Source organism: Pseudorasbora parva, chromosome 3 (genome assembly GCF_024679245.1).
Source record: "Pseudorasbora parva isolate DD20220531a chromosome 3, ASM2467924v1, whole genome shotgun sequence".
Taxonomy (NCBI): domain Eukaryota; kingdom Metazoa; phylum Chordata; class Actinopteri; order Cypriniformes; family Gobionidae; genus Pseudorasbora; species Pseudorasbora parva.
The window spans coordinates 47,174,045-47,194,271 of NC_090174.1; the positions used below are offsets into that span (position 1 = coordinate 47,174,045).

General features: G+C 37.4%; 1 protein-coding gene across 1 annotated transcript in view; it reads left to right on the forward strand.

Annotated features, from left to right (window-relative positions):
* tenm1 (teneurin transmembrane protein 1) overlaps positions 1-20,227 on the forward strand; it is a 209,271-nt gene that overhangs the window by 135,226 nt on the left and 53,818 nt on the right. Inside the window, 9 exon segments of the mRNA XM_067439223.1 lie at positions 1,722-1,932; positions 2,052-2,153; positions 2,355-2,549; positions 3,865-4,065; positions 11,816-12,001; positions 14,532-14,561; positions 14,685-14,831; positions 15,863-16,079; positions 19,416-19,535. Of these exon segments, the coding sequence (XP_067295324.1) occupies positions 1,722-1,932; positions 2,052-2,153; positions 2,355-2,549; positions 3,865-4,065; positions 11,816-12,001; positions 14,532-14,561; positions 14,685-14,831; positions 15,863-16,079; positions 19,416-19,535 (1,409 nt within the window).

Sequence of the window (20,227 nt, forward strand, 5' to 3'; positions counted from 1 at the left end):
ATGGGTTCTACATTGACAAAGGTGCTGTAGAGGGGTGATGAATTGAGAAATGAACTTTCCCTTGAGCTTTTGATATATTTAAGATCATGGTGATATAAGATTATCCGGTAAATTTCAGAGCTGAAAACTTCCTTGTTAGTCAAAGAAAAGCTTTTATAGACACCAGGCCCAGAAAATGATCGTGTTCGCATCTTGACGTCATCTAGTGGCTAAACACCGCCTCTACCTCTATTAAATAATAATCTACAGAATAATTCCTACTGATAATCTTATTTTATTTGTCCATATTATTTGTTTTTGAAAGTTTTTACCCTACTGATGCTTCTTTTTATTTCTTAATGAATTTACATGGTTTATTTTATTCCTTTTGTTTAAATTTGATTAAATGATTAGTTCACCCAAAAATGGAAATTGTGTCATCAATTACTCAACATCATGCCGTTCCAAACTCATAAGACCTTCGTTCATCTTCAAGGCAGAAGTTAAGATATTTTTATGAAATCCGAGAGCTCTCTGACCCTTTGATTGACAGCAATGTAATTACCTCTTTCAAGGCTCAGAAAGGTAGTTAAGACATCATTAATATAGTCCATGTGACTCCAGATGAACAAAGGTCTTGTGGTTTTGGAACAACATGAGGGTGAGTAATTAATGACAGAATTTCCATTTTTTTCGGTGAACTAAACCTCTAAAGGTGGGGTAAGCGGTATTTGAAAAACGCTGTTTGAAAGTTCGTCGGATCGAGCCAACAACAAACATGTAGCCAATCAGCATTAGTATGATGGTGGAAGAGAGAGAGAGAGAGAAGCAAGAGGCAGATTAGAAGAAAGACTGTTGAAAGAGAGATGCCTAAGGGACATTACAAAAGAGAAAAGTTCATAAGAACATCACTGGAAAATTAAAGGGTTACTTCAGCGATTTCGCATATGGCTTTGTATCAGTAGAAACCCAGAAGTATATTCGAATGATCATGCTTTAAATATAGACATCCACTCTTCCACTTGCATTTCGTGTGACCAGCTAGTGAGAGTTGTGCAGGCTGATGACTGCTAGAGAATGTGATGTTTACTGTTTAGCGTTTAATTTGACTTTGCACTGGTACTGCACTTCATTGTACATTATTTTGCACTATATCTCACTATATCTATTTTTATTTGTTCCCACTGTTGTTTTAGTTAACTTTACGATGTACAGTCTATATTGGTTTACCTTTTTTTCCATATTTTTTCTCATTAAAAGAACAAAATGATGTATGGGATGCCATGCATTAACAAAGTTGAGACTTCCTACAGGTGCAGATGATGAATAGGTTTGGTATCATGGTTTCATATTAATGCATCTGAAACTAGATTCCCAGATTTCAAGCCATTCAGAAAGTTTGTCAGAAACACTCAGACTCTATAGATTAATGTAATGTAGTGGAGGGGTTGCCAGTTTTGGGTGAATATACTTGATATACTTTTTCCAGTTCTGTAGGATGCATGTTTTGGCAAGTATTGGACATATAAATAGGAGCTTGTTTTCTCCTGCGAATATGCCAAGGCTGTCAGCATCACTTAGGGTAGAGTACAGAGGGCTTCTGAGACACAGAGCACCAAGTTATGGATGATCGGTGCCAAGGGGTGTCAAGGGCATGAATTCAACTGTCGATCTGTGCTATGTTCTTTTTAGCACAATTTAGATCAGATACACATAAGCAACTATATGTCCTTTTTCTCCAGTTTGACTTTGTGAAGTTGCTGGATGGTAGACAGCTGATAAAGCAGGATTCCCGGAATGTCAAAACTCCGAACCCTCCTCCACGGAGTCTGCTGATGTCTGCCCTGCAGGAGACAGGTTTTGTGGAATACCTTGATGTAGGCACCTGGTACCTGGCTTTCTATAATGATGGTCGCAAGATGGAACAGGTTGTAGTGTACAGCACACCCATAGGTGAGAGATCACGCTGGAAATGCAATTTAATTATTTAATGATTGCATGTGTTTTAGGATGTAAAAATGCTTGCTAATGATAGAAATGGATACATTTATGAAATAATTTTGTGTGTTCAGAAACAATAGATGGTTGCTCCACTAACTGTAACGGTAACGGAGAGTGTGTCGCTGGACACTGTCACTGTTTCACTGGCTTTCTGGGGCCAGATTGTTCAAAAGGTACGACTGAACACAATAAAACATCATCATAATAACACAATAATACACAGTATAATTATGCAAATAAAAATAATGAACATTATATAATTACTCAGTTTTACCTGTAAAACAATGCCATCAAACAACATTGCAGTCTTAAATAAACTACTGTTTGCACAATGTTATACAGATCTGATTATTTATGCTTTTTGTATATTTCAGACTCTTGCCCAGTGCTGTGTAGTGGTAATGGCGATTACGAGAAAGGTGTGTGTGTGTGTCACACTGGATGGAAAGGGGCGGAGTGTGAGGTGGAGGAAGGCCAGTGTATCGATCCCACCTGTTCCAACAATGGAGAATGTGTCAATGGAATCTGTGTGTGTGCTCCTGCATTCAAGGGCGATAACTGTGAGCAAGGTAAAGCTCTCTCACACACACTCTCTCAAATGTTTCATTTAAACATTTTCAGCTTTCGATGGACTAGATTCATTTTAGATAGAAAGACTGAGTTTGAAGCACAAATAACCCTCATCTGCATCATGACTATCATGCTCAGTGCGAGTGCATGTGTGCGTACAGAGCTACAAGTCTATCTCCATGGCTTGTTTATGATGAATGTCCTGTAATTGGATTTTAAACACACTTTCTCCCATAACCATTAAGCTGAAAATTCATTGCTGCCATTTCAGGGATAGAGAGAGAGAGACAGAGAGCTAGAGAGAGAGACTCAATTTAATCCCATGTAGATCCATCCACCAAATTAGCTTTTCCATCAGACACCTTCCGCATCTACACACACACGCAGAAGTGAACATACTGTTTCTGTTGTAATTGGAATTTCCATGTATTTGTACCTTGTTCTTTTTTGTTATGCACTACCTCTAACTGTGTTTTTTTATGTTTCACTGGCTCTGTATTGGTCTTAAGCACTATTCAGACAGAATTCATTTTCTCAACGTTTAAGCGTTTGATTTATAATTATTAACAGAGGAGAGGACTCATGATTTCATGTTTTGATTTAGGCCGAATAGAGATTATATGATATGATTATAATATATACTATTAAGGAAAAGATTACATTTTCCTACTACATTTACATTTATTCATTTTGCCGACGCAAAATACAAAACACACACACAAAACACACTATTTTTACTTTTAAATGATCTTGGTCATCATTTATGCTCCGTTAAAAAAGAAATTATACTATATATAATAATAATGTTGTGATGCCTAAACAATACACTGTAGCATTTCAAATGATTGCATTTTTTTATTTATTTGGAAAAAAATATGATGGCATTTTAATATCACTATTTAACTATTATTGGCCATAGCGTGACAATAATCACCGTCTTATATGTCTCACTTACCAGTACAACTATTATGCTAAGCACAGATGTTATTTTTCCAAGAATTAATTTTCTAAATCTATAATGAAAATGCAATAGACAGCACAAGAAATTCAGCTGTAATTATGGTGTTTGACACGGGTCAAAATATATGAGGAGATGCTTTGCAAAAACAATAATATACTGCAATCACACGCTTTCCTATCTGGATGGGATTAGATGTCTCTGAGGTAATTTGCACCTCAATTTCTACCCAATTTGTGTGAAAAAAAACAACCGTTTGAATATGGCTTTATACACACATGCATCCTACATGCACCTTTAATCAAATATTTATGTGTAAATCTTGTGTTTTTGTGTGTTTGGTTGTGTGTCTACAGTGGATTGCGTGGATCCCTTGTGCTCAGGTCGTGGTGTGTGTGTGCGCGGTGAGTGTGTGTGTTCCGCAGGCTGGGGAGGTGAGAGCTGCGAGACGGCACTTCCTGCCTGTAAAGAACAATGTTCAGGTCATGGAACGTACCAAGCCCAGACAGGGGTGTGTGTGTGTGAGCAGGGCTGGAGTGGCGAAGACTGCTCCATTGGTAAGTTACAATCAATGCACACATAGAAAAATGCACCAAGGCTTTCTCCATCTTATCATTTGTATTTCCGGTCTTGAAAGTGCTTTTTCATAATTTGGTCACGCGTCTCTCATTCTGATTTTAGTTTGATTCAGTTACTATTGACCCCAAAACTCCAAATCCAGTTCCGCTCCTGTCTAACAGAGTAAAGCAGGGCACTATGTGCAGGAGTATGGATCTGCTCTTAATTGTAATGTGATATATATTGTAAAAGGGGAATGTACTTTCTTTAATAGAGAGAAAACTGAGTCGTTCTTATTGTCTGATTGATTGTGCATCTCGTAAATGAAACCTGCTGGACTGTAGAATTTCCTTGTGTTTTACAGATGGAGGGAGAGGATTGCAGTTAAATGCATGATATATACCAAGCACTGTTCATGAATACGGTACACTTTGGTATCCCATTACTATTTTAAAAGCTTTAGCGGCCTAAATTCCATATTTTTCGGTTGAAGACTATTGGATATATCAGGAAAAGCACAGTATTATGTAATATAAAATGAATCTAGCATGAAGAATAGCCAGTTGTAAACACAAAATGTGAAGATTTTTGCCGATCTCACCTCCAAGGGTTTGACGTTTGCAATAGTATCCTACAAATTAAATCATACAACATCATAATTTTGACACTATTTGTCAAAATGTATCCCTTTCTACAGTGGGACAAGAGGACAACTCTTGAATAAGTAAATAATCTCATCTCACTTCCTCAGTCAATGTAAAAAAAAAAAGGGATGGTAAAATGAATATTTTCCATTAATTTATGGTACATAAAACTTATTTGAATAACTACAGATTATCATTTGATCCTACGGTATCAAGCCTAATTTGATAGACTGGGTAAACCCAGCCTGATCTGCCAGCGATTTGACTACGCCCTGCAACTCATTCTGGAAACCTGTACATTAATTTCAATTACTTCTGTTACACTTTTGCGGGAAACAAACGCAGACTGGCTTATCCACCTGCCACGCTATTGGCGGGTTTAACACGATGACCAATAGAGATGCGATGGTTCATTGCCCGTTAATCACGCCTGGTCTGATTGGTTGAAGGATTATCCAATTGCGTACAGAGTCATTTGAATAATGCTTTTTTAACACACCTCTTGTGCTGTAGAAAATACAGAGCAGACTCCCCAGACTAATGTTCAATCTTAAATTCAGCTTGGTCATTTGACATAATTTTGGCTAAATCTGCAACTCTATTTTCCAAGCTGCTACTCATTTTGTCATTTTTATTTAAGTTGAATATTTATTTAATGTATTAAACGTCCCATATGAACAATTACAAGGTTGCAAATATTGGAAACCACAAATAAAATGAATAGAAAATAAAATATTTAGTCTGATCTCTTCTGAGGTTGACGATCAATATGTTTTGACGGTTAAACGCCTCCTTTTACCATACCATTTGTTGACAGTGAAGAACAGAGTAAGATCCTTTTATAAGAATTTCAGGCCCTATTTTGTACCCTATTCATCGAACGTGCCACCATTTTCATCATTTCCTGGTTAACAATGATGATATTTAAATAAGAACACTGTTTTATTGCAGAGAGATTGCTTTTCTGGAAGATCGGCAGGATTTTGTAACTCTTGCCTTTTGGCCACTGGCAAGAATATGATAGCATTTATTAAATATTAGATTATCAAAATGCAATATTTATCAAAATGCATGAATATTACAGCATGAAACTGCCCGTTTCCACGGCAGAGCAGTTAAATTGATAATGTGTGTATTAATAAACATTCCGGTTTAATGCCCTTCATGTCATTGCCAGACATTTATATCTCACGTCTGATTGAGAGGAAGAACTCTCGTCCGATGTGCTTTATAGAACAGCAAGGATAATTTGTTTTGAATGGTACGAGACGTAGAGGGCGATAGAAGTGAGAAAGACAGAGGAGAGGCTGTCCAAGCTCAAAACTCAGTGCTGCAGTTACTGAGGAGAAATGTGGCAGCTGATTTTAAGTGACTTTTAAGATATGAAAAACTGTCATCTCAGTTTGACCCGTCACGAATCCTGTAAGTACGCATGAAGACAAAGCCATTCTGTCTGAGGGCCAGAGAGCAGAGATATCTTACTGGTTCAGGGAAATTGTTTTTGTCATAAAACTAAACCCTGTCTTGAATTCATGACCACAGTAACATTTGGACAGTTTAGGCTGGTTTGATAAAGCAGAACGTAGATGGAGACGAAGTGTGAATTTTTTTACTAATTCAAAAAGTTGTACAAATTATGACAAAAATTATTTATAGTCGCATGAGATGAATCCAGTCATATACTCTTCCTGAGTAAAACCTGTTTTATTCTACACCAGGGATAGTCAACTTCAGTCCTGGAGGGCCACTGTCCTGCAGAATTTAGATCAAACCCTGATAAAAACTGACTTGCCCGTAGCTTTCTTATAACCCTGAAGACATTAATTACCATGTCCAGATGTGTTTGATTAAGGATGGATCAAAATAGAGGAAATGCACGTGAAGTCATCGTCAGCCGGAGTGACTGTCGTTATACCCACTGAGTGGCAAAAAGACTGAACGAAGCATTAGTTTTGAGCGTGAATGCTGCAAAAACACACAAAACACATCTAAAATTGCAGCTGTATCATACAAATAAATAGTTTTAAAAAATCATATATCCTCTAGGGACCAAGTAATAGACTTTTGTCCACTGTAGTAGACATTATATTTTACTGAATTTCTGTGACATCATACATGTCACTGTTTTGAGTTAGGATGTTCTTTATAGAGCACATTCGTGGCTTTGCACAGATACCAAATGTTTAGAGGTTTCACCAGGACAACAACAACTTCTTGGTCTTTAAAAATGGCTGACATTCATGTTTAGTACTCTTATGGAAATACGATAATATTTTGTCATTTAAATCTGAATAATTTTCAAATTGTTTGTTATAAATCAGCATCTCAGGAAAATGCTATGGGGTTTCTAATCAAAATTGGACTTTGTGTTACAAAACAAGGCATTGATTTCATAAATGTCCACTGACACCAGGACTTAAATCATGTTTATCAGGCATTTTGGAGACACAACAAGTACATAGGGAAATAAATTACATATCAATATTCCTATGAAATATTACTTATTATTATGAAAATGTTGCCACTTATTACTCCCATTATTACACTTCTTTTTTTCATTACATGTTGTACCAAGAAAACATTGTATTGAATGGGAAAATCCAAGTATGGCGATTTTACCCACATATTGCATAAAGTAAGATGGTATGTCAAAGCATTCAGTTAAATATTTTATAACATAGCTCAGAATCATCTTTTTAAAAAAAATTGTTTAAAAAATATCCTGAAACTTAAAAATGTATTCATAAATTAAAAATAAATCCTATTGTTGATGCCTATACATGCAATTGCATGTCATACTTTTTTTTTTAACAACTGAGTCCTGGTGTCAACTACAGAGGACATATCATAACATATGAATACAATATAATTTCAAAATATAATATAATATAATACAATATAATATAATCAAAAAAAATAATGTGTCCATTTGTTTCTTATGCTCTAAACAATCTAATGACCTGAAAAAATACAAAATTCGAAAAACTTTTTTTTGTGGGTCCCAGGAGGTGATTTCTGGATTTTTTTTTTTTTAGATTATGCCTCTCACAGTTGACATGCACCTACAATGACAATTTCAGACCCTGTTATGTTTTCCAATCACATGGCAGTTGCTTCAATGCATTTAGGGGTGTGGTCCTGGTCAAGACAATCTCCTGAACTCCAAACTGAATGTCAGAATGGAATAAAGAAAAGTTATTTAAGCTATTTTGAGCATGGCATGGTTGTTGAGTATTTTTTACAATCTGCTCAGTTACTGGGATTTTCACGCACAACTATTTCTAGGGTTTACAAAGAATGGTATGAAAACGGAAAAATATCTGGCAGTCCTGTGGGCGAAAATGTCTTGTTGATGCTAGAGGTCAGAGAAGAATGGGCGACTGATTCCAGCTGATAGAAGAGCAACTTTAACTGAAATAACCACTCGTTACAATCAAGGTATGCTGCAAAGCATTTGTGAAGCCACAACACGCACAACCTTGAGGCGGATGGGCTACAACAGTAGAAGACCCCACCGGGTACCACTCATGTCCACTACAAATAGGAAAAAGAGGATACAATTTGCACAAGCTCACCAAAATTAGACAGTTTAAGACTGAAAAAATATTGCCTGGTCTGATGAGTCTCGATTTCTGTTGAGACATTAAGATGGTAGAGTCAGAATTTGGCGTAAACAGAATGAAAACATGGATCCATCATGCCTTGTTACCACTGTGCAGGCTGCTGGTGGTGGTGTAATGGTGTGGGGGATGTTTTCTTGAATGGTGATACTAAATGGCGATGTTTTCTTGAATGGCATCATTTAAATGCCACAGCCTACCTGAGCATTGTTTCTGACCATGTCCATCCTTTTATGACCACCATGTACTAGGGCTGTGTATTGCCAAGAATCTGGCGATACAATACGTATCACTATCCGGGGGGTATGATATGATATATTACGATATTGTAAGAATGTTTTTTAATTATTTTTTTAGAAAGATTAATTTAAAAGAATAAAGAACACAACCATATGCATAAAGTGCCATTTCAAGTAGGCTATTGAACTGCAGAGCTGGTGCATTCATATCCACATCGCTATGATCAGATGCTTTCGTTTTGCTGCCACCGCTGTCAGTTTTGAGAGGAAAATTTGCTATATTCTATCAAAACGCTTCTCAGCAGCGTGGATGACGTCGGGATGTTAAAGGTCCACTGAAATCAAAATTTAATATTTTTAGCTTTTAGTATGACTGTGTTAGCCTTAAAGTTATGAATAACCTGGTATGTTCCAAAACTCAATGGGCCTTTAAGCTCTAAGATTCAATGTTTCCTGAGTAGGCTACTGGATTTTAACTTTGGCCTATTTTGCAAACAAAATGACTCTTGTCGATTTCCTTAGTGGCTTCTTTGTAGCTGAAGCCAAAATGAGTCCACACTTCAGCTCTGTAAACCGCGGGAGCGGAATAATTCTATAATCTTGCGAGGTTTGCTAATGCTAATGCACACACATTCACCTTGCGCTTCTCTGTCTCCGCGTCAGTTACGTTCTGAGATAACACTGCCATCTAGCGATTTGGTTGTATATAGTCTGTGTTTTAATTCGAACACAAAGCCATGTATCTTGGATTGAAATAAATAAATATATAAATATCGATACAGTGTTTTTGAGAATCGATACAGTATCGCCAAACATAATTTTGCGATACACTCATTAAATCAGTATCTCTACAAGTATGGAAGGCATTCCATTCCAATGTCTGTTGAATTCCAACACAGGCACACCTCATCTACTGAATGAGGTGCTGGTAAGGGTGATCACCTTAACCAAATCTTATTTGGAAAAGTATTGTGTCTTATAAGGAAAAGTATTAAAAAAAAACACTACTGTGGACTGTGTTCATCACTATCCTCTTGCAATATGACCAGTTGGATGGCAAAAACAGTGCTATTAGTACCTCAAAAGTAATTGGAATCAAAAAATAACTATTGACCATGCCAAAAAAGTTGAAAAGGAATGTTTTGAGTGAGAATGTTTTACTGGCAGAGGGATACAGTGAGCGTCGGGTTGCTTCTATCCTTAAAATTTCAAAGACTGCTTTTCATAAGAACAAGGTCAAGCAGCAGACATTGGGGACAACAAAGTTACAGACCGGCAGGGGCGAAAACGATTCTCCACTGACAGGAAGGACCGCCAACTCATTCGTATGTCACTCAACAACCATAGTATGACATCAAGTGACCTACAAAAAGAAGGGCAAAAGGCAGCTGGGGTGAAGTGCACAGCAAGGACGGTTCAAAACAGGCTCCTAGGGGCAGGACTGAAGTCGTGCAAAGCTAGAAAAAAGCCTTTCATCCATGAGAAGCAAAGAAGAGCCAGGCTGAGGTTTGCGAAAGACCATAAGGATTGGACTGTAGAGGACTGGATTAAGGTCATCTTCTCTGATGAGTACGATTTTGAGCTTTGTCCAACACCTGGTCGTCTAATGTTTAGACGGAGACCTGGAGAGGCCTACAAGCCACAGCGTCTCGGACCGACTGTGAAATTTGGTGGAGGATTGGTGATGATCTGTGGGTGCTTCAGCAAGGCTGGAATCGGGCAGATTTGTCTTTGTGAAGGACACATGAATCAAACCACGTACAAGGTTGTCCTGGAAGAAAACTTGCTTCCTTCTGCTCTGGCAATGTTCCCCATCTCTGAGGACTGGATTTTCCAGCAGGACAATGCTCCATGCCACACAGCCAGATCAATCAAGGTGTGGATGAAGGACCACCAGATCCAGACCCTGAGTGAATTTTGTCACCAGGAGTGGCATAAAGTCACCCAACATCATTGTGAAAGACTGGTGGAGAGCATGCCAAGACGCAACAAATCTGTGATTCAAAATCAGGGTTATTCCACCAAATACTGATTTCTGAACTCTTCCTAAGTTAAAACATTCATATTGATTTAAACATACCATTATTTGAGGTCTGACAACACTGCATCTTTGTTATTTTGGCCAGATGTTGCTCTAAATTACAATATTTTTATTTGGAATTTGGTAAAAAAAAAAAAAAAAAAAAAATGTCAGTAGTTTATAGAATAAATTTACCATAACACATAACTATAATTAGTAAAACCAGAGAAACTGATAATTTTGTAGTGGTCTCTTATTTTTTTCCAAAGCTAATATATATATAACATTTATATATGTGATCACCCGGATTTAGACCTACCTATATTGTATTTATATAGCGTTCACAGGCAAATTTGTTTATTTTTTTACCCGGCATTGAAATTGGGACAATGTAAATGTCAGGAAACATGATTCCTTGCTGCTTGTCAATATCCACGGATCACTGGATGTTTGGTAAGTTGTTAAGGAACATTATATGCAGTTCAAACTTGAGTTTAAACTTATAATTGTTTGTTTTACTCACTTTTTCGCAGTTTAAATCCATTCCTGCCTTTTCCTGCTGGAAAGTGATGTCAATGCATACCCTCTATCTTTTAGGGCAGTTGCAGGGAAGTTGCCCTTCCCTGCTCTACATGGAGTGGTTAACCCCATTATTGGCACGCCATGTCGACATAACACAATAGTAAAGAATAATATTTTACTGTATATAGTACTTTTAGCCAGTGGTCAAGACGTGCAGTCCAAATCGAATGAGTGGAAAAAAATGTCCAAACAAGCAGTCCCTACTAGAGCGATGAAACGAACCATGACGACCGGCAGCAACCATGTCACAGAGCAAGGGAAAAAAAACTCTGGGATGTCAATTGCAGAGTGTAAACACGACCACACAAGAAACATAACCACAGCAGGAAGAGAGCTCTTGGCTTTCCAGTCATGGTACAGTGCAGCAGCCAGCTGAGTACCAGCATGAACCGCCAACAACACACAGAAAATCATTGAGATTGAACTCAAGAATATCCATATACTGTATGTTTAGTATGAAATTGAGGAAAGTCAAAAAGACACAAAACAAAAGAGAAACTGCTTTGATGTTAGTAAAGATACAATACTTCATGCATCCAATTGGTGTCAGTATAAAATCCAAGACCACTGTGATGGAGATAAATAAAAACTTCATGAATGGTAACAAATGTCTTTTCTCTCTGTCGCTTTGTAACTCATTTCAGAGGTTTGCCCCGTTCCCTGCAGCGCCCACAGTGTGTGTGTTGCTGGACGTTGCCAATGTGAGGAGGGGTGGGAAGGCACCACTTGTGACAAACAGTCATGCCATCCAATCTGTGAAGAGCATGGAGAGTGCAGGGACGGACAGTGTGTCTGTCAGCCTGGTTGGGAGGGAGAGCACTGCACTATTGGTATGTCAGAATTAAACTCTTTGTATTATATTATATCACATTATTAGAAAATATTATATATACTACCATTCAAAAGTTTGGGGTCAGTAAGTTGAGTAATTGATAAAATAAAAAAAGTGACAGTAAAGAAATATATTTCTACCCAAAAGACTTCATTTCAAAAACTACATTTTGAGATTTAATTACAGTTGTTTACTATGAGTATCATAGATGAAATGATACAGTTTTTGCGTAGGCCCCGTCTATAGTCCGAATCCGGAAGGTAACGGATGCTTGCAGTTCCTGCGTGAAGATGCAGGCAGGAGCGGAGCTTACCCCCGATGTATGGACGGGGAGGATGGGGGTGAACACCGGCGTCAGTATCTGCAAACATAAGCCCCTTTCACACTGCACGTCGTACCCGCAATATTCCCGGAACATTGCCGGGTCGCCTTCTGTGTGAAAGCAACCACGTCCCGGAATTGATTACCGAATTGAACCCGGGTCGGGGACCTAGTAACATTGCGGGATTCGACCTGGGACGAGCGCTGTGTGAACAAAAGCCAAAACTAATGCCGCAACGTGTACGTAGTTATCGTGCGTCTCCTAGAGCTTGTTTTTTCAACCCTGCAGTGCCATAAGAGCTAGTCGGTGTTTTAAACGCAGAGAGTGTTTGTATACAAAAGAAACTAAAATTAAACAAGCAGAAACATGCGCAAACTGGACACAAGTCGAGACCACGGAGCTCCTTACTATCCGCACTGAAGCTGAGATTGCTCGCCGTTATACGTCACATCAGGATGTCACGTGTCAACGCGATCCAGGACCGTTAAGGGTTGTGTGTGAAAGCGCACATATTACGCTATTTCGTGGGCTGTGTGAATGGACCAAATCTAGCGGCCCGGGAACAAATGCCAGGTCGCATTATCCGTGTATTTGCCAGAATCGCAGTGTAAAAGGGGCTATAGTAATAGGTGGGAACAGAACTTATATACTACCGAAGACTTATAATGATTGGATAGCTACATAATTAGTGAATGACGTAACATAGGAGTTTTCCAGGTTGAACTACGCTAGAGCTCCCATTTATTTCTATTTCAAATAAATGCTGTTCTTTTGAACATAAAATATAAAACCTGTATTTCAAATTTGTAATTCTATTTTATAATATTTGTAACAGGAGATTTCTGTTTTACATGTGTTGGTTCTTGTTTCCTTTGTTCCTGTTAAGTGCTATTCCACCATACATTATAGTTCTTCTTTTTAATCCGCTTAGAAAAGCGCCATGTTTTATTTTGTGTCACCATACTGGATCGTTCAACTATTCGTGTAACTGTATTTAAATAGGGAAAATGTGGAGGTGTTTGGTCGCTTCTAACTTGATCTCTGTTTGGGACCATAGGGAATGAACTGGGCTTAGTGGGCTAAGCTAAATGCTATCAGAATGTCACAGTGCGTCAGAGCGATTAAGTGCACGCACTGAGACGAGAGAGATATGTATCAACTCGTTTTAGTTAACGGAATAATATAGTTTAATATGAAAAAGCGGTGAAGTATCCTTTTAAGTGACTTTTGCGATTAGATCCAGCCTCACAACTCTCATCGGTGCAACCAACCATGACAATGTTGCTGTTTTAACTGTATGCAGCCTTGTTGAGCATATGAAATTCCTTTAAAAACTTTAAAACATCTTTCTGATCCCAAACTTTTTATATATTTTTAAAATATATTTTCAAGATGTTTTATTCACGTTTTAGCTTTTTTCTGTTTACTTTCATAATCATGCAATACATAATAAATACATTAAAACATATAATGTATGTATAATTTAGATTTACTTATAAAGTAATAGTATGTAAATAAAATGTTGGCTTTAATACAAGGTCTAAGAAACTACATGTATAATCATTATTCAAGAATTAGAAGTGGTAGTAAGGTTGTGTGGAATCAGTTGCTTTGCACTCTGTGTAAATAGTTTTAAAATAGTTTGTTTCACAATGCCTTTTTTCTTCTTTTCTTTTCTCTTGATATTTATCCGACTCTTTGCCACCCCTTTGACAGCGGGGTGTCACATTTGATTAACACGTTAGCATAAAAACAATCCTCATTTTGACTGGAAATCTTTAGGAATCATGCTCCAGACACTTTGTAAATATCATGTCTTGATGATTATTTGTCTTTTTAAATGATTATTTGACAAGTGTCATGCATTTTTTATGAAACATGTAAATCAACTGACTGAACCAACTTGGAGCCGTGTTTTTGCCTTGTAGATGATGTATAAACTAAACAGTCTCTCTCTTTCTGCCCGTCTCACTCTATCCCTCCTTTTCCTTCTTTTTTCCTCCAAGCCACAGTTCCTTTAATTGTGGTGCTCATGATGAGAACAGTCTGTGAAACTCAGGGGACAAATATACGCTTAAGGCAGCAAATGACAGGGACACTTAAAAAAAATTGCACATATACGCACACACAGAGTTTCTCTGAGGTATGTCTCAAATGTAATTTCTCTTCTTTGTTCTCTCCGTCTTTCATTTTGTGACTCTTTCAGCAGCACATTACCTGGATCTGTTTGATAAAGGTAAGTGTGTGTGTGATGAGTGAATGAAGAAATGAACAGATGACTTTGTGATGTCTTTATATAAAAGATTTTTGAAGAGAGAATGTCGTTATTATAGATGTTCTGTCTCTCTCTCTCTCTTAGATGCATGCCCTGGGTTGTGTAACGGTAATGGACGCTGCACACTGGAGCAGAGCGGCTGGCATTGTGTGTGCCAGTCAGGATGGAGTGGGCCGGGCTGTAACGTTGTCATGGAAACCGAGTGCAATGACAGTAAAGATAATGACAGCGGTAAAGAATCCTATAGGAGATGTGCTGAGAGGTTGACATAGAGAGGATAAATTAAGCTTTAGGTTAACAGAAACAGTCTCACAGATGCATTGTTCTAAGCATGACTAGTTACACTGCTGTTCAAAAGTTTAAATAAATGAATACTTTGATTCAGCACGGATATATAATTTTGATCAAAAGTGACAGGAAAGACATTTCAACATTTATAAAGCTGTTTCTGGGGAAAAAAATTCTGGGGAAAAAAATTATTTGTCATAAAAATATTAACACTAAAGACTGGAGTAATGACTGGCTGGTAAAAATTTGGCTTTTCCATCAAAGGAATGACTTATTATTTTTCGTAATAATAAAATAAAAAAGACTATTATTTTGAATTGTAATATTTCACAGTATTACTGAGTGCTTTGATTGTATTTTTGATTAAAGAAATGTAGCCTTGTTGAGCATGAAATATTTTTTTCAGAACCATTACATTTTTTACCAACCCTAAACCTTTGAATGATTTGCAAAAATGCGAAACAAAACCTGTCATATGATAAAACCTCCCTTTGTGGATGTTCTCAATTGGAAAAATATATATATTTATAAAAATGTATTCAGGTATTATAAAAATGCAAAAAAGTCTGTAGTGGTAAATCATTAGCTTTATATATAAATAATAGAAGTCTCTAATATGTCCTTTTAATCTAAATCTATCAACGTAAACTGTGTGTGTGTGTGTGTGTGTGTGTGTGTGTGTGTGTGTGTGTGTGTGTGTGTGTGTGTGTGTGTGTGTGTGTGTGTGTGTGTGTGTGTGTGTGAGTGTGTGTGTGAGTGTGTCTGTGTGTGTGAGAGAGAGAGAGAGAGAGAGAGAGAGAGAGAGAGAGAGAGAGGTTTCTGGGTTATTCTCTCTGAGACTTTCTCCTGTGGGAGGTTAAAAACACAGATCCCCTTTAATGGAGCTGACAAATGAGATCACAGACACACACAGAGCAAGGGCAAGCTGCATCAAGGCTACATGTCTCCGCATGTAAAGCGTGTGTGTGTTTCAGATGGTCTCGTGGACTGTGTCGACCCAGACTGTTGCAGTCAGCAGGTGTGTGTGAGTGCCCCGCTGTGCCAAGGCTCGCCTGACCCCCGTGACATCATTCAGCAGAGCCACGCCCCTTTTGAGACACGCCCTTCACGTCAGTTCTTCGACCGTGTGCGATTTCTCATTGGACGGGACAGCACACACATACTGCCAGGGGACCTGCCATTTGACAGCAGGTGATAAACACACTCACTGGCAAATATTAGCTCAAATACACTCAGCCAACACACACGCACACATAAACTTATCACAGGTTAAACCGAACTTGATCTTGACCTCTCCCAGATACTCAAAGATTTGTTGGCATGATTATGATTGTATTTACGTGCACATCATTTCCCTATTGTCCTATCCGTTTTTTTATGATTGCTGTGTGATCCCACTGAGATTTTTGGGTAAAACCAAAGACAGGCTGTGCGACATCAAGTATAATTTTTTTCCAGAGTGCTATAGACATCTTAGCACAGGCTTTGGTCACGACTGACAGCATCGACTGGCCGTTTAAGCCACCAGCCCGCATCTGCTCTGACATCCTCATTCATATGCGAAATTGAAATGAGCCCGCACAAACCCAAGCGTGCCCTTGCGTGCTAATGTTGGCGATGTTTTGGCTGGAAAAGCACTGGAAAAAAACAAGGTCAGAGTATCCAGAGTCGCTTGGGAGAAGGAGGTCATGGACTTCTCATTCTTTACAATTATTTTGGTAGTACAATCATAACTTTAGGTAATGCTAATTTATGAGATATTTATTTTTCATATGAAATTTGTATCCTTTGTTTTTTCACACAAACAGACAGCAAAAATTCAGCATTTATTTTAAAGTTAAAAAGTCAGTTTTTAAAAGGGAATTTTAGTCTAGGTTCAATAAAAACTTAGTCATATTTTATTCATTGTAATTATCAACTGATATTTACAATTATTTTGCTTATAAATTGTAATGCTGATTACTGAGCATGATTGCTGTTATTTAAAATGTTTTATTAGATTTATTGCACTTTCACCTATAGTTTAAACACAAATCAAAAGAATGTCATCTCATATATATAATGTAAATTACATATAAAATACACTCTCTACATAACGCTTATTAAAACCACTTCAGCTCTGCACCCCCTCTTGGAATTTGCATCATCATAATCTTTTTTAAAAATCTATAACTCGCGCACCACAAAACTAGACATATATGGTATCATTTGAAAGATTAGAACCTCAGCTTTCTTAATAACCCAATAACTTCTGCATTTATATTACATAGAAGAAAATAATACGGTCTGAATTCGACCCCCAATCCCCACCCCCCCTGAGAAAATCATGCAAATAATATAAAATTTAATATTTTTATCACACAAACACACCTAAAATAGACAAGTCATATATCAAATGAAAGCTATCAGCCTCAGGAATATCGCTGAGCAGTTAATTTTACTGATCCAAAAATTTACAGTATATTTATTATCAAAAGAATCACAAAGATGAAAATGACTCCTTTGAACAAGCAAACACATGAGTCATATTCCTGTTCGGATCACAAACTCATTGTAAAGCTACTAGCCTCAAACCCTATAAAATTAGACTATTTTTACATGTCTGTGAGTAAGCATGGCCAAATGACACTGTAATATGTCACAGATGTCCAGATCAAAACATGTGATGCAGACAAATACTCTTATTATTGCTAGTTTTGATTGTCGATGTTAGCTAGGATTTTTGATGATTTCATCACATATTGCACCAGACAGAAAAGCTGAGAAGCTCTTTATAGAGATGTGGATCATGATTCTAGACCAATCAGAGCCCGAGATCTCCCTTTACAAAGTTGAAGAGGCGGAGCCTTCTTTCCGATTTCCTAGTGGCCAGTTTATGTCAATGGAGATGAGTTAGACACTTTGGTCAGATAAATTTTTATTTGCAAGGAGATATTAAGAAAATTCATTTTTCCCCTGTTTAGTGCCAATTTATTGAATCAACAGAAACTTCCAAAAAGCTTGGATAACAAAATGATAAAAAAAAAAAAAAAAAAAGATTTTTTAACAAATTAATTAAAAATAAATCAAAATATTTATTTTTTATATATATGTTTATCATAAGATTGTGAATATATACAATAGAATATATGCAATATTCCACCACTGTGTTAAAATTTAGATTAAAATACCATTTTTATCAATTTACTCCAATGTATGTGGGTAGGGTGCTCTTTTAAATTCAGATATTCCTAATTCTCAAAAAAATGCAAATTGTGCTGCAGAGCTGAAGTGGTTAAATCTGGTAAAACTCAAAAGCTTTTCTTAAAAGCTAAGGCTAGGAATTACAATATTTCTAAATACAAAGAAGACTTTGTATTATCACATAGAGGTTGCGTTGCGTAAGTGCAACCAAAAACACAATCAAAATCGCAAAACAACACAGTTGAGATTCATGTTTTGAATTATTACAGGTCATCACTAAGAAGGTTGTATCGCAGACTAAGGGCCCTATTTTAATGATCGAATCGCATGATCTAAAGCGCACAGCGCAAGTTATTCTTCCCTATTCTCTTAATGAGTAATGGGTGTGTTTTTGGCATAATGTGCAATAAACCAAAAAAAGTCTCATCTCCCATTCCCTTTAAAAGCCAGTTGCACTTGCACCATGGATTTTCCATTTACATGGCAGAATATAGACACCCTCAACCTGATGAGTCAGTTTAAACACGTTTTAACTCATGTTTTGCCATTATTGGTTAAATAAGTAGCCAATTTCATTCATCATTACAGCAAATAGGTCATTCTAATACATGCAATGACTATCCTATCCATTATGACATGTAGGCATTTATATCTTTATGTACACCTTTTTTATAAGAATATATTTGCTTTAAAAAAAAAACACACATAAGTCACAGTTAGTGTTAATTGTCATTATCACAGAAAATTGTTTCGGAACACCCACCCCCCAACCCCCAAAGGAAATCTTAATATGACCTAGGGGGACCCCCAGAAGCCTATTGCAAAAGGGCCGTCACCATGTGTTTAAAAACAAAAAAACAGTTACATAAAATGCAATAACCAACCTTAAAAGACCCAAAACAAAGTATGAATATGGTAATGCAAAGTCCATAAATATGTCCATTCACAGATGAATGTGTTCAAGCATTTCGCATTTAGTGCGTAAGAACTGTTTCCTCTCATATGCTGATACAATACCAGCTAGCTACTATGAGCAGTGTGACTCACCCTAAAAAATAATCTCTCAAAATGATTTTTGCTGTCATCGTCTAGTTTGAGGAAGTTTAGAATCGATTGAAGCATCTATTGTATTTTTCTCGGATTACTGAAAAGAGAGTGCTCCTCTCTCAGTTTCGATCTCTTCTAACAGATCCTTTGGTTTCTCTTGCAATGACTGCTCTCTCCCTCTCTCTCTTTCTCTCTCCCTCTCCCTCTCTCTCTCTCTCTCTCTCTCTCTCTCTCTCTCTCTCTCTCTCTCTCTCTCTCTCTCTCTCTCTCTCTCTCTCTCTCTCTCTTTCTGTGCAGTCGAGTGTGTGTAATTCGAGGTCAGGTTTTGGCCTCTGATGGAACTCCTCTCGTTGGTGTGAATGTCACGTTTCAGCATAACCCTGAATATGGATACACACTCAGCCGACAGGATGGCAGGTAACACACTTTTATACACTTTGTGAAGAAAGACGTCTAATAGACCTTATGTAAAACAAAGCACATAGCCATCTTTAAAATACTGTGTTTGAGCTCTGTAAATTTCTATGGCATGGCTGTCGAAGAGTAACCAGCTTGTGAAGTGGATCTACTTTTGTAAAGTTTACGAAAGTTACCATGGGTATTTTAATGTTTGACACAGATGTCAAAACGAATTTCAATAGACCGGGAGGTTTTTAAAATGAGCAGTTGATTCATAAATACACTATATTGCCTAAACTTTTGGCAATTCTGCCTTTACATGCACATGACCTTTAATGACATCCCATTCTTAATCCGTAGGGTTTAATATGGAGTCGGCCCACCATTTGCAGTTATAATAGCTTCAACTCTTCTGGGAAGGCTTTCCACAAGGTTTATTGGAATTTCTATATCATTCTTTTAGAAGCCAGAGTCTCAGCTAGAATTCATCCTAAAGTTATACTCTGTTGGGTTGAATTTAGGACTCTGTGCAGGCCAGTCAAAGTCCACCACACTATACTCGCTTATCAATGTCTTTATTGACCTTGCTTTATGCAATGGTGCACAGTCATGTTTGAACAGGTAGGGGCCATCCCCATGAAGTTGTTGAAAATGTCTTGGTATGCTGAAACATTAAGAGCTCCTTTCACCTGAACTAAGGGTCCAAGCCC